Raw genomic sequence first — 15,140 nt, forward strand, 5'->3', positions numbered from 1 at the left:
AAAATAACCCAAGACAACTACCTAATTGTTGAAGTGCCGATATTTTTTTTCCTTTGGAAGAGGAGAGAGATGGTCAAGCTAAAAAAAGGCGGAGAAGGTGTGAAATTCATGAGTTCATAAACTGAATACCAGGTGATGATAAATCAACTTTTTAAAAAGGCTGAAATGGCTGGCTACATTGGAAAGATAGACTCATTCAGTTGCACAACAGATAACAGGATGATGTATACTGAATGAATTGAGCAGTACTTTTAAACAAATGAAAAAAAATGAGTAAAGAGTGCCAGTGTTACGGAGCACAGTGTGTGGAAAAGCATAGTTTGCTTAGCAGTTTAACTGCTGCAACAAAACCAGCTGAAATGAACTTTGTTGATATCATGAACATATTGCAGGAACACTTAAAACCAAAACCATTCTTGATTGCAGAATGCTTTAGGTTTCATAAGCAGCATCAAAGAGAAAGGGATTCCATTTAGGTTTACGTGGTTGAATTGAAGAAGCTGTCCAAGCATTGTTAGTTCAGTGATGGACTTAATGTTGCACTGAGGGATCATTTAGTTAGTGGAATGTTCTAAGAAAGCATTCAAAATGGCTCATAACTAAAGTACAACTCACATTTAAAAGAGCAGTTGAAATCACTTCATTAATGGAAACAGTCAGAAATGCAATTGAGTTGCAGTATGGAATGAAAGTGAGCATCAGCAATATTGTAACATCTAAACAGAAACCTGCCTGACTGAACATATTGCGTTATTGTCGTGTCAGGGCTCTATATACCAGACCAATGCAGGTTTAAAGGCAAAAATTGCAGAAAATGCAACAAAGGAGGTCACACGCGAAGAGCACATCAGGCTGACACATGGACTAAACATGGAAGAGAAAAAGATAAAAAGTCAAGTTCCATTTTCAAAAAGAGCACTAATGTGCATGCTGTTGATAAAACGTCTGATTATGATAAGAATGACACAGGACTGTGTAGCCTCGAGATTTATTTGTGAAAACTGTCAAGTGATCATCAATATGGCTTACATTAGAAGTGAACAGCAAATTAATTAAAATGTAATTGCACACTGGCCCAGCTGTTTCAGTCATTCCGCAAAATGAGTTTGAACGCATTTCAAAGATACTGGACAGAAGCCTGCAGATATCCAACTAAGAACTTATACTGGAGGAAAGATAACTCCTATGGGAATAACAATCGTAACAGTGAAATGCGACAACCAACCAGCCACATTGGGCTTGTATGTGGCAGGAGGGAGAGTATTGTGGGGCTGTGATTGGCTGAGACAACTACAACATGGTTGGAGTTCCATCCACCATTTGCATGCCACATCTGCAACAATAGAGTCAACTGAAAGTGAATTAAACAAGGTACTGGATGATGCCACAGCAGTGCTCAAAGATGGCATTGGAAAAATTAAACACATCAAGGGTAAAATAGTGCTAAACTGAAAACACCACACCCAAGTTTTACAAAGCCCATCTGGTTCCTTTATCAGTGCTAAGTAACCAGTGAGCTAGATCGCATGGAGGCAGAAGGAATTCTTTCCAATGTTGAATGGAACCTATGGGCAATGCCAGTGGTTCCCGTGGCCAAGGAGGATGGGTCTGTCAGGATCTGGTGATTTTAAGGTCATCGTCAACTTAGTACTGAATGTAGATCAGTACCTTCTGTCCAGGATAGAGGATATCTTTGCAAGCCCTTTTGAGGGGAAACACTTCAGCAAAGTGGACTTAGCTGAGGGCTGTCTACATTAGATAAATATTTCCATTTAATATCAGGGAACGTATACAATATACATCCTGAAATTCTTGTTCTTTGCAGACATCTACAAAAACAGAAGAACACCCTAAAGAATGAATGACAGTAAAAAACGTTAAAACCACAGAGCCCCCACTCCCCCCTGCCATGTACAAGCATCAGCAAAGCAACAACCCTCCCCTCCCCTAACTTACTCCCACTTACTTTGGTAAAAAAAACATCAGCATCCTCCACCCACCGAGTAAGCAATAGCAAAGCCCCCAAGGGAGACTGTGATCTGCTGTACACCAAAACAAATCGTTCACCCGACAATTTGACATACCACAGGCACGCACGCTCGCGCTCTCCCCCTCCCTCTCTCCTCTCTCTCCCCCTCCCTCTCCCTCTCCCCCCCTCTCTCCCTCCCCAATAAAGGGACAGAGAAGTGTCCCTTTTCACAGTGAGGGGGGAGACATAATGAAATAACTTGCTGATTTATGATGGTAAAGGATGTCACATCACTTTTTTCTGAGTTCTCCGACTCGAGAATTGGCAACCAACTCTTCACCACCAATGAGAGAGTGTGGCACGTGCAACTCACCAAGTACAGAGCCCCTGACACCGTTCCCGATTTTCTGTTTTCTCCTGCAACACTTCAGTCAGTGGCACCAGCTTAGAAACGGCTCATCCCCAGAACTGTGAAGCCTGAGAATCCTGAAGGCACACTCGTCTTCTTGGCCGCGTCCTTGGGATTTTGAATAGCGGCTTGTCGTGAGCTTCCAGGAGCAGGTTGTACCAATGCAAAGAACTGAAGTCAGAGTGTAACTCAAAGTCACAGTCTCCAACAGAACCCCATTCACCCTGAAAAGGGGAAAGAGAGACTTCAAAGGTAGAAATTAAGCTGGAGATGCAAGAAGAGTCTAATGTGTTTCTCAACATAAGTACTCAGAAAGGACCTTTTCACTATAATAGGCTTATTTTTGGAGTTGCATCTGCACCTGCACTCTGGCAGAAAGTATGGACCAGGTGCTGCAAGTTTATCTGGGCACTCACTGTAATCTGGATGATATCATTGTTACTGGTATATACTCCAAATATCCAGACCTGCATCTTGATTTTTTTGCACTACCTTACTTTCCATTTTTCTATTTTCTATTTATGATTTATAATTTAAATTTTTAATATTTACTATCGATTTGTAATCCAGGGAGCGGGAAGCGCAGAATCAAATATCGCTGTGATGATTGTACGTTCTAATATCAATTGTTTGGCGACAATAAAGTATAAAGTAAGGATGACAAGGAACATCTCTAAACTCTCAAGAGTGTTAAAAAGATTAGAAGATTATAGGCTCAGAATATGATGCAGCAAATGTGAATTCTTTAAACCAAACATCACCTTCTATGGTCACATCACTGATGCACCATGATTACACAAATGTGCTGAGAAAATTCAAGCAGTGGTGAGTATCCCAGGGCCAAAGGATGTGTCACAGTTACAGTTCTTGTCAGGATTTGTCAATTACTGTAACAGGTTCCTGCCAAATCCGGCTACTGAGCTTCAACTCTTGAATTCTTTACTACTACTTGGAAATGGCAATGGACAAATTAGTGTAAGGTGGCTTTGCAAGAAGCAGAAGAAATGGTGACATCAGACACTTTACTCACACATTGAGGTCTGGATTGTTTTGTGAATCTTGTCTGTGACGTCTTGCCGTATGGTATAGATACAGTTCTGTCATATATTATGAATGGTGGAGTGAACGTCCCATAGCCTTTGTATCATATTGCTTTACCTCTGCAGAGAAAAATTGCACACAGATTGACAGAAAGGTCTAGTTTAGGTTGTAAAACATTTTATCCAGTACCTGTATGGCAGAGAGTTTACCCTAATTACTGTCATCAACCAGTAGGGTTCATTTCCAATCCACAGAAGGGTGTTCCACTAACAACAGCAGCACTAATGCAGAGATGGGTTCTGTTTCTTGGTGGACACAATTACAAGATTGATTTCAAGAGGACAACTAATCATGGAAATGCTGAGGGATTGCTGGATTTATCCTTGGAAAAGGGAATAGCTGAAAAATTTACAGAAGAGGACACTCCTGATTTATTCTCCCTAATTAAATCAAAAGCCTCCCTATAACATAGAGATGATCGAAAGGGAAACCAGAAAAGACCCCACACTGTCTCACATCTTCATGGCAACACAAAACGGCTGGAATGTGCAGCAGAAATTCCAGTTGGCCCATTTTTACCAGCGTCAGGATGACCTTGCCCTTGACGGGTTTTGCTGTATGTGGGGATTGAGAGCTGTACCATCCCAGCTGAAAGCTAAAGTGCAGGAGGGGCTACATACCAGTCATCTAGACGTGGTCAAAATGAAAGCACTGCCTTGAAGCTTTGTCTGGCGGCCTGGGGTCAAGCAGCTTGCCATGCACTGTTTGGGATGGCAGCACGTCCAGAAGATACCAAGAGCAACACCACTCCATCCCTGGGAATGGTCTGCATTGCCCTGGCAGGGTATTCATATGGATTTTGCCAGACCTTTCATGGGCATGAATTTCTTGGCAATGATGGATACAGCTACAAAGTGTTCACAATAGCTTCCACAACAGCCTTGCACACTGTTGATGTGTTGAGAAGACTCTTCACAAGGACTGGTGTTCCAGAAAACCTAGACATTGACAATGTGTCACAGTTTGTTTTGGAACAGTTACAGTCATTCCTGAAAATGAATAGAATAAGACATATTACATCTGCACCGTACCACCCTGCTACAAATGGCTTGATGGAAAGGTTTGTCCAGAGTCTAAAGAATGCACTGTGAGCAATGTCAGCAGAGCATACTACACTGACACAGTATCAGAAATTTGCCAACTTCCTCTTTTGTAAACTGCAATGTAACACATTCTACAACGAACAACTCACCAGCTATGCTGTTCCTGGGTTGTCTCTTGTGCTCACACTTAGATCTTCTCAAACCCAATCTCGGAAGGAGTATGCAGGACAAACAGCTGAGACAAACTGAGGGCTCCTCTAACAATGAAGTTCAATGTTTCACTCCTGGACAAGCAGTCCTGGTGAGGGATTACAGAGGTGATCAAAAGTGGGTATCTGGAAAGATTAAGGTCAGAACTGAATCACTCTTTTACACAGTGGAGATTGTGTCTGATGTCACCTGGAGACAACACATCAATCAGTTGAGGAGAGCAGAGTCAATAGTTAGAGCTGACAGAACCACTTCCTGCGGCCCCAGAGTCAACACCTGCAAACACCATGGGGCAGGCCCCAAGAGCTGAGATTGTTTCACAGCCACAAGTGTCACCTGCCAATCAGAGTGACTCCCCTGTCAGGAGGAAGAAATCCCCCACAGCGATGAAATCATTAGGCCTGAATAGGACAATTTAAAACCTTCTGTGCTGTGGATGTCTATATAGTAGTTGCATTATATAGTAACACCACGTATTATATAGTTGAGATGCATTCTATATTAAGTTGGAGTTTACAGCTAAACAAGGAGGAGTGTAGTCTATTCAATATTTGAGTAATATTGTAAATATATTTGGTTAAGCATTCTTTGTTTGCATAATTCATTATGGGTTATATGTAAGATGGATGTGAATAGCATACGTCATTATGCCACCACATCACATGTGCACACCTCACTGAAGAGAAAGTAAGTGGAAAATTGCCCTAGGCTCCTGTCTTTTTCTTTCCATTAATTTCTGGAGTTGTAAAACACAACAGTGATGAGATCATTGAGGTTTCCTAATGTTCTAGAGCATGTCGTCATCAAGGAGGAGGAGGCACGGGTGTCTTGAAGCACAGTGAAGGCATTGGGTCCCCAGAACCCTTTGGAGTCTATTCCAGGATAGTGAGGGAATTGCTAGGGCTTTTAGGGAGATCTTTAGCCATAGATGAGGTTCCAGAAATAGGAGTACTGTGTGTGGTTCTATTACAGCACTGTAGAAAAGGTTGTGAAGGCTTTGGAGAGGATGCAGAAGGGGTTCACTGGGATGTTGTATCAGCTACAAGGAGAGAGTGGGTGAACTTGGACTGTTTTCTCTGGCACATCGGAAGTTGAGAGGCAAGCTGATAAAAGAATGTAAAATTTATAAGACGAACAGATAGGGTACGGGGTCAAGGTAGCAATGTCAAATACTGAAGGGCATAGCTTTAAAATAAGAAGGGACATGTTTGAAGATGTGTAAGGTAGTCTCTTTTTTACACAGAGTGGTAGGTGGCTGTTGCACCTTGCCAAGAGAGATGTTAGCAGCTGATATGATAACAAAATGTTTCTAGGATTAGTTAAACTAGCATCATGATTGGTACAGGCATGGTGAGCCTAAGGGGTTGTTCATGTGCAGTACTGTTCTATGTCCCTGTGCTTGACAAGGTTCCCTGAGAACAGAGGTGCTGTGTTTGGAAATGGAAGAGTTGACCTGGAAATGAATGGCCTCTATGAAATGAAAAAGAGGAGGAAAGAAGAACTTCTCAATGAAATTGGTGGAAATTCCAAAGAATGATTTGTTGAATGTGAAAGCTAATGGGATGGAAGCCAAGAACCAGAAGAACTCTTCTGTTTTGGAAGAAAGGGGTTGAGGGTATTGTCTTGGCAAATGGATGAAATATGGTCCACAGCTTTGTTAATAATAGTAGAAGTGAAGCTGCAGTTCAGAAATAAAGAAGGCATTTGTTCTAATGATGAGATTTTTCTTTGAAATGTTTACTTTCTAACACACCAACCCTCTACGTTCAGCAGACCGTTCTGTGCAACTTCTACCACCCTTAAAGAGAATCCTCTCTCTTCCCCTTTCAGTATCCAGCATTTTGAAGGGATCATTCCCTTTGTGATGTTCAAACCTGCTCCTCTGTGATTAACTTGCAAATATACCAATCTTGTATGCTGCATTTGCTGTTCACAGTATGGTCTCCCATACACTGAAGAATTAAATGCAGATTTGGTCTTCATTTTGTGGAGCACCAGACATGGCCCTGAGCTCACTGGTGTGCCCATCCATCTCTCACTCTGATCTATTGTATTTGCCTGTGGCCTCTTGAGTCGCACAGCAAAGCCCAGTGCATGCTTTAGAACATAAGAACATAAGAAACAGGAGAGTAGGCCATCCGGCCCGTCGAGCCTGCCCCACCATTCAATAAGATCATGGCTGATCTGTCCGTAAACTCAACTCCATCTACTTGCCTTTTCTATCCGTTGCCCATTTTTTTCCTGGGACATCTTATTGGCCAAAATGTTCACAAGACAAATTGTATTGGCTAGTTCAACAAGCTTAACTTATAATCGATTGAACAGCAAAAATTAAATACTCAAGTGAAACTGTATATAATTAAGTGTACTGTATAATGTAATTAAAGGAACACTTTTTTAAAAGTATAGAATTGCATTTTAAGGAGATCTGCGAAAATAAAAGGCCCAACACCAGAACTGTATTAAATTAAAATAAAGCATGGTCTTAAACCAGGGTATTACTGTAGGTTTTCTCAAATAAAACAAAGTAAGGTGTTTTATGTTCAATTAAACCTGTAACACATTTTATTAAATCCAAAACCTAAACACAAGACGTGTTAAAATCTTTACGTAATAATGTCATCACTTCGGACCGGCCTCTTAAAGTGAAGCTGTGACTCGATGGTATGGCATCTCAATTCTGTCTGGGTACGTTGCAGCCTTCTGCACTCAATATTCAATTGTACAACTTTAAATAACTTGATATTTAGCTCTGTATCTGTCATCCATCTGTGATGTTGGTGCTGCTTATTTTTCTCCTTTTTTGTCATTCCTGTCTGGGAGTGGAGGACGTGATCAGCCCCACATGCTGGGCATACTCTGCTTTGCTTTTTTGCAACCTTCGTTCTTTTGTCCACATTTTTTTATCTGTGGTCTCACCCTTAAACTGCTCTCATTCAATAACCAGACGATCTAGTTTGCAGTTTATCCCCCATGACACTTCCGTTTCAATCATCACCAAAGACAACAACCGCTACCCTTCCAAGATTCTTTTGTCTCCTTTTCTGTTCTGATAAAGGGTCTCCAACCTGAAATATGCTCTCTATTTCTCTGATATGCTGTATGTGTATTTACAATATTTTCTCTTATTAATCTAGATTCACAGCTTCTGCACTTTATTTTGACTTTCACTTATTCGACCCCCAAGTACTTTGGCTGATGGTAAACACTTATCAGTTAAATATATTGACCTGAATTAAATTGAATTGACTTTATTACTTACATCCTTCATATACATGAGGAGTGAAAATCTTTACATTATGTCTCCATCTAAATGTGCAATGTGCAACAGATAGTAATTTATAATAAATACTATGTACAAAAGGATTGTAAATATAACATAGAAATACAGTTGTATCAGAATGAGTTAATCAGTCTGATGGTCTGGTGGAAGAAGCTGTCCCAGAGCCTGTTGTTCCTGGCTTTGATGCTGTGGTACCGTTTCCTGGATGGTAGCAGCTGGAACAGTTTGTGGTTGGGGTGACTCAGGTCCCCAATGATCCTTCGGGCCCTCTTTACATACTTGTCTTTGTAAATGTCCTGAATCATGATAAGTTCACATCTATAGATGTGCTGGGCTGTCTGCACCACTCTCTGCGGAGTCCTGCGATTGAAGGAAGTACAGCTCCCATACCAGGCAGTGATGCAGCCTGTCAGGATGCTCCCAATTGTGCCCCTATAGAAAGGATTTGGGGGGCCATACCAAACTGCTTCAACCGTCTGAGGTGAAAGAGGTGCTGTTGTGCATTTTTCACTACACAGCTGGCATGTACAGACCACGTGAGATCCTCGGTGATGTTTATACTGAGGAACTTAAAGCCGTTCGCCCCCTCAACCCCAGATCCATTGATGTCAATAGGGGTTAGCTTGTCTCCATTCCTCCTGTAGTCCACAACCAGCTCCTTTGTTTTTGCAACATTGAGGGAGAGGTTGTTTTCTTGACACCACTGTGTTCGGGTGATGACTTGTTTTCTACAGGCTGCCTCATTATTATTTAAGATCAGTGTAGTGTCGTCAGCAAATTTAATTAGCTGATTGGAGCTGTGGGTGGTGACACAGTCATGAGTATAAAGGGAGTAAAGGAGGAGGCTTAGTACACAGCCCTGAGGGGCACATGTGTTGAAGGTCAGAGGGGCAGAGGTGAGGGAGTCCACTCTTACCACCTGCCAGCAATCTGACAGGAAGTCCAGGATCCAGCTGCACAAGGCAGGGTGAAGGCTGAAGTCTGTTAGCTTCTTGTCAAGCCTGGAGGGAATGATTGTGTTGAATGCTCAAATTTTAACTTTTTTTTTGGAATTTATGGAATATAAGGGTAGAATTGCTGCAGAGGACTCTGCGTGCAAAGGTTTGAAAATCACTGGGCTACTCCCTACTTGCTTTTCAGTTTAAATTCTTGATTTTTTTTCCACTTAAGGTATTGTTGATTGTATAAAGTAAGTTTACACAGTGATTGATATTGAAACTTCTTGATTTTCTTGGCTTCAGCTCTGAATTCACCTACCTTAAATAGGCATGACATGTTCTAGCATGTCAAGCAGAAGGTTTATAGTTATGTTGTTAAACTGTTTTTATTATAGTTATGTTGTTAAACTGTTTTTATTACTACGCTGTTGAGAGTTTTATGGATTGTTAACAGGGTTTCTCTTGCACTTCCTGAACATGCTCTTTAGTTTTACCATGTTTGATGGGATCCAAGAGCAGCACTTGTTTCAAACACACGCAGATGTCAATATTTATTGAAAGAAGCGACTTCAGTACCCTACAAGCATTCTCCCTGCTGTCATAGGATACGTGTTTCATGAGTGGGAACAGTTGGCCTCGGCGGACTGCAGTTCAACAGGAGAAGAAGGGAAAGCACAGCCTCAGGTCCACAGAGGATGAGTCCAGACAGCAGTGTTGATACAGAGGGGTCGGGTGGCCCCAGTACAGAGGGCATTTAAAACTAAAACAAAAAATCCTGGAGATAATCAGCGTGTTCGGTCCAGGAGACTAGTTTAATGTTTCAAGTCAAAGACCCTTCATCCAAACTCAAAGGGCACAGCATAGGTTGTTTTTGGTTTTCTGGAACTCTGAAACATTTGGAAAGTGTATGGCCCGTCAGAGTCGATCCATGTGATGGCCCAAGGCATGGGGAAAATTCCTTCATGTTCCACAAGAGCTGGTGGAGAACCAGGAGAGTCTTACTTTCAGCTTCAAATTGGTCGGGGCTTCTCTGTTAGGCTTTGGCAAGCTGAGGAAACAGAGTGGACCTTCCTCCATTGAAACCCAGTCCCTGCCCTCCCTCCAGTACTCTGCTAACAGTCAACACCGTTGAGGACCTGTGAGATCTGAGTAACTCAAGATACATGAGCTGCCGTCTTTAAATACCATGTGTACATGGCAGTGCAGGAACTTAGAGTCCTAACCTCTGCTGCCACTCGGATGATTGGGATCTCTGCCATGGCCTGTGCTGTAAGGCAGATGGTGCCATGCAGTCTGGAGCCAGCCCATCAAAGACGGGAGGTCATCATGGGCACGAGGAGCCTGAATGAGCATTGACCAGAGCTTGTTTTCCTCGAGCCAGGATGAGTTTAGGGCACAGAACTGCTGATGATCTTACTGGGACAGGTTTGGGTCCAGAGAAACAGTACAAAGGGAAGACAAAATTCTTGCCCAGAAATGAAGACATAACTTTAGAGACCAGACTGGGAACCTATGGTGTTCAAAGCTTTGATCTTATTTTCTTCATGGGAACACCGCTGTATTAATTATTTTATTCTATTTTACAGGGGACTGCAGCACTGAAGATACAACAACTGTAAAGTCAGACCCAGGTCAATTTAATTTAATGATTAATTTACAAGGCCTGAATGTTCATAAAACTCTCTTTGGAAAACTGTTATTGCTGATGATTAGTGCTAGGACTGTTACATCGCAAGCAGATCTATTTTCTGTTTTATATTCAGCACACATACATTTATTTTCACATAATTTATTTCACTAAAAGGGAGAATGCAGATTTTGAAAGTAATGGCTAGGCTCTCATAGTTGATTCTCCAACACTTCATAATATCAAGTGAAAGACTTAAGTTACTTTCCATCCAATTTTTCTCCATGTCTTTGGATAGTAACAGCTGTTTTATTTCTTCTTAATAATTAGGTCTCGTTCCACATATTTTCCCATCCCTTATCCTAAATGTTAATTTTTATTGAGAATGAGTTTCGGTGATTATCTACAGGGACAAAGTAAACATTGATTAAAACATAATATTTGCTTTCACAATGATCAGGTATAATTATCAAGAAGTATTTTCAATTTTATTGGCTGTAAGTGCCTTCAGGAGAAATAGCTAAGACTACAGCTGTTGGGGAAAACTACCTGGAAAGGTGATAAAGTATGTCCTTTCCCTTTTGTTAACTGTATATGTTTTTATCATGTGTACCTTGTACCATGTGTTAAATTCAAGTCCAAATCTTAATTCATAACCACAACTGCAAACTTAATAAAAATGCACAAGGGCTTTGAATTTGAGAGGGTGCTTTGTTGGGTTCGGTAAGAACTTAACATAAGACAGATGGGCAGAATTAGGCTGTATGTCCCATTAACTCTTGTTCCAGCATTTGATCATGGCTGATTTATTATCCCTCTCAACCACATTCTCCTGTCTTCTCCATGTAATCTTTAACATTCTTACAAATCAAGAACCAATCAACCTTTGATTTAAATACACCTCATGATTTGGCCTCTACAAACATCTGTGGCATTAAATTCCACAGATTCACCACCCTCTGGCTAAAGAGATTCCTTCTCAGCTCTGTTCTAAAGGAATGTCTTTTTATTCAGAGGCTGTACCCTCTGGTTCTAGATTCTCCCACTAATAAAAACATCCTGTTCATGTTCATTCCATCCAAGACTTTCAATATTTGTTAAGTTCCAAGGTGATCCCCTTGATCCTTCTAAACGCCAGTGAATATAGAACAAAAGCCATCAAATGCTCCTCATATGTTAAACCTTTCATCCTTGTGATCATCCTCATAACTCTCCGCTGGACCTTCACTAATGCCAGCACATCCTTTCTTAGATATAGGGCTCAAAACTGCTCATAAAACTCCAAATATGTTCTGACCAACACCTTATAAAGCCATAGCATTAGTTATTTGCTTTCATGTTCTAGTCCTCTCAAAGTGAATGCTAACATTGCATTTGCCTTCCACCAGCTTGCAGGTGGCTAAGATAATAGTCTAATAGTAATTTATTTGAAGAAGCAATAACCTGAGCATAACCACGGAAGTGTTGCCATATCTGATGTACATCAGAAGGGTAAATTAATTTCAAGTTTCACTGGTATAACCTTCCATTCAAAGGTGTTCCCTGAAAAATTTATCCTGCGATCCCCAGGGATATGCTATTTTGTAAGATCTCTACTTTCTGTTTTAGTTCCTTTCCAGACTAGCTTGCTAGATACCTCCAGTTCAAAAATAGCATCTTTTTAACACTCTGTTGTCATAGAGCAGTCAAGGGAGGAAAAAGCTGCGAAAGAATACAACAAACAGGAAAGGGTGTGGAATTAATAGTTTAAGTTACACACAACCCATTTAGAAGATGTGTTAAAGAGATGACTATTATCAACAGGATTTAATACCATATGGACCATGCCCTGTAGCTTTTCCACCATGCTCCTATCTCCTAGCAAGGAAGCTACTCTGCTCAGCTGCCTTCAGTGCCTGTTGCTTCCTGTCTACAAGACTGCAATGCTTGTGGCATCTCACGCGAATTATGTCAAGAGTGCCAGGCCATGCACATTTGACAAGGTTAGCCGATTTATCTACATCTGTGAGTGTGCCAAACAGATCCACTCAGAGATGGTGTTCTTTGTAAAATAATTTTGATTTATGAATAGCTTTCTGTTTGGTTTAAGATTTAATACCCTAGACACACTCAGATTAAAATTAGGTCTGTCAAAGTGACGAGCGAGATCGGTTTACAAGGGGAAGTTATGTGGACCAGTGCATTTCTGCCGGAGATCATGACCATGGTAATGTGAAGTAACAGTTAAAACTAAATGTCATTATATATTCTAATGTCAAATCTTTAGAAACAATTATTGTTAAAGACTAAATCTTTTTTCTCATAGACTTATATATCAAGCCATCATGTCCAAGTTGTGACAGTCAAACGGTGAGAAACTTATTTATTTTTTTAAGTTCTAATATACAATATCTTTAAAAGACAAGAACCAATAAGGCAAAAGTAAAATTGTAATATGAATTAGTACCTCTCTGATGTGTTGTAACCAATTCTAATAATAATTGTTTCTCTACAGAATCAAAACTTTGAACAAGTAACACCAAGACTAATCTCAGAGGAACGTTTCTGGTAAGTATGTTTCTCAAATCTTGGATACATAGCACAGAATGTTTGCCAGAAGCCAATTTTAATTAATATTTCTTTATCTTTTGTTACAAATACAGTTTAAAATTGGACCATGAAGGAACCTATCAGTGTGTTACCACTGGCCTGGTATTTGAAGTGACAGAAAAAGTTGACATTGTTTACTCAATTCTGTCCTGGTACAAATACGACACATTTCTGAAAGACAACTGGAAACTTTGTGGCCCACTGTTTGAAGTGAAGAGTGATCCAACATTAATAAAAAGCATTTATTTCCCTCATTCCCTCTGCTTAGCAAGTAAGAGCATTTTTTTGTTGTGCTGATTAATTGTGGCATTTTCTGAAACTGCTGTTTTCAAACTTTGCTGCTGAACTTCACATTATACTCCACTAGGTGGCACAATAAGCTCACTTTACAATGTCAATAATTTTGGATGGCAGAAAACAGCAATGATACATACATCCATGAACTTGATTATAGTCTGTTCTATGACTTATTAGAGTTGCAAGGATTGCAAAAATTTTAAATCGTATGCCCCAAAATCTGAGTGTTAGAATTTGAAAACAATATTGCTATCTTCATTCTTCGAAATTTTTATGATTCTTCTGTATAAGCCCTAAACTTAATGATACATTGGCAAAGCTTGATGGCCTCAAATTTTCAGTCCTTTATTTTCTGGGAAGTATGCTTCTCCTAAATGAGTGAGAGTGGGATTATGATGCTTTATTAGGACCATTGTACTCAGATTGATCTATAACATGTTTTACCTTTTTATATTTTTATCCCTTTTTTAACAGATCACTTACCTGACTTAAAATTTAAAATTCTACACATAAAGGACCAGAAGGCTGAAATAGAGCCGATTACTGATCATTCAACAACACACGTTCAGTGGAATGTGAGTTCTCTGTCACCTGTGGGACCAATATTTCAGACCACTTCCCTGGATATTCAACATCACGGTGTTGTGCTGATCTACAAAATCATTAATGACCACCAATCCCTACTGTTTCATGTGTATATGGCAGCAAACAATGATTCAGTAATTAAGGTATGAACAATTCTAACCCTGTTCACTAATATCATCTTTACAAGTTGTGTGTTTTTGGTAAGATCTAATTTCTGTTAAGATACAATAACATTTCAGTCGTAAATGAATGAAACTATTAATTAGTCATTGATGGAAATATAAAGTAATTTAAAAAGTATGAATTCTTGTTCATTTTCAGGATATCATCAAGGCAGAGAAACATGCAAAACAAAAATCAGTAAGAATTGATAAACCCTCAGCTTGCTGCAAAAAGCTGACCAATGGCAAAACATATCGACTCTTGGGTGAACCGCATGCTGAGATAATTCCTGAGGTACATTGTAGTGAATGATTATAGACCCTTTTTCCAAATGATTTGCATGCAGGCTTCCATATCTATATATAGTACAGTATATGCATCTGTTGGTTGGCTGTCAGGAGACCTGCGCAGGAAGGGTTTTTAAAGTGGAAAAGCCATTGCACTGGATCATTTCCACTCTCTTGACCTTGGAAGTCCAGGTCCATTGGTACAAACAGTTGACACAACCGGGGTCTTCCTTGGTTGCAGTTAATGCCCCTGACTTCTGTGCCTTGTCATGCCCTTTGCTCACCACAAAGTGTTAGAGAACCTCCCTCCTGGCCTTTTGGATCTCCCTGTTGATCTCCTCCGCCCAGTGCACCGGAGTTGACTTCACTTGCTAGGGTAGGCATGTCCCTATCTCACCGGGGTATGAGGCCACCCTGTCGAAGTGGCTGCTGCTGCATGCTAGCAGCTACTGGAGCCACAGATGAGAGCTGAGTGTCTGGTGGGGTCCAAAGTTGAATGAGCTGTCCCAGAATGGACACAACAAGCCCCTTCACCAGTGGTGCTCCAGCTCCCTGGACACCCCAATAAATATATGTATTATTCATTTACATTATACCAACAAGCTGAACACAACCTTTCAGCATAGTTCTCTTCTCCAGA

General features: G+C 40.6%; 1 protein-coding gene across 2 annotated transcripts in view; it reads left to right on the top strand.

The window, feature by feature from the left end:
- si:dkeyp-97b10.3 (NACHT, LRR and PYD domains-containing protein 1b allele 2) overlaps positions 1 to 15,140 on the top strand; it is a 77,952-nt gene that overhangs the window by 35,658 nt on the left and 27,154 nt on the right. For both annotated transcript variants that reach the window (XM_063044899.1, XM_063044900.1), the window contains exons 7-12: positions 10,540 to 10,584; positions 12,886 to 12,929; positions 13,075 to 13,127; positions 13,223 to 13,440; positions 13,941 to 14,194; positions 14,373 to 14,507. In XM_063044899.1, coding sequence (XP_062900969.1) covers positions 10,540 to 10,584; positions 12,886 to 12,929; positions 13,075 to 13,127; positions 13,223 to 13,440; positions 13,941 to 14,194; positions 14,373 to 14,507 — 749 coding nt within the window. The remainder of the gene's footprint in view (positions 1 to 10,539; positions 10,585 to 12,885; positions 12,930 to 13,074; positions 13,128 to 13,222; positions 13,441 to 13,940; positions 14,195 to 14,372; positions 14,508 to 15,140) is intronic.

Source organism: Mobula hypostoma, chromosome 4, assembly GCF_963921235.1.
Source record: "Mobula hypostoma chromosome 4, sMobHyp1.1, whole genome shotgun sequence".
Classification (NCBI taxonomy): Eukaryota; Metazoa; Chordata; class Chondrichthyes; order Myliobatiformes; family Myliobatidae; genus Mobula; species Mobula hypostoma.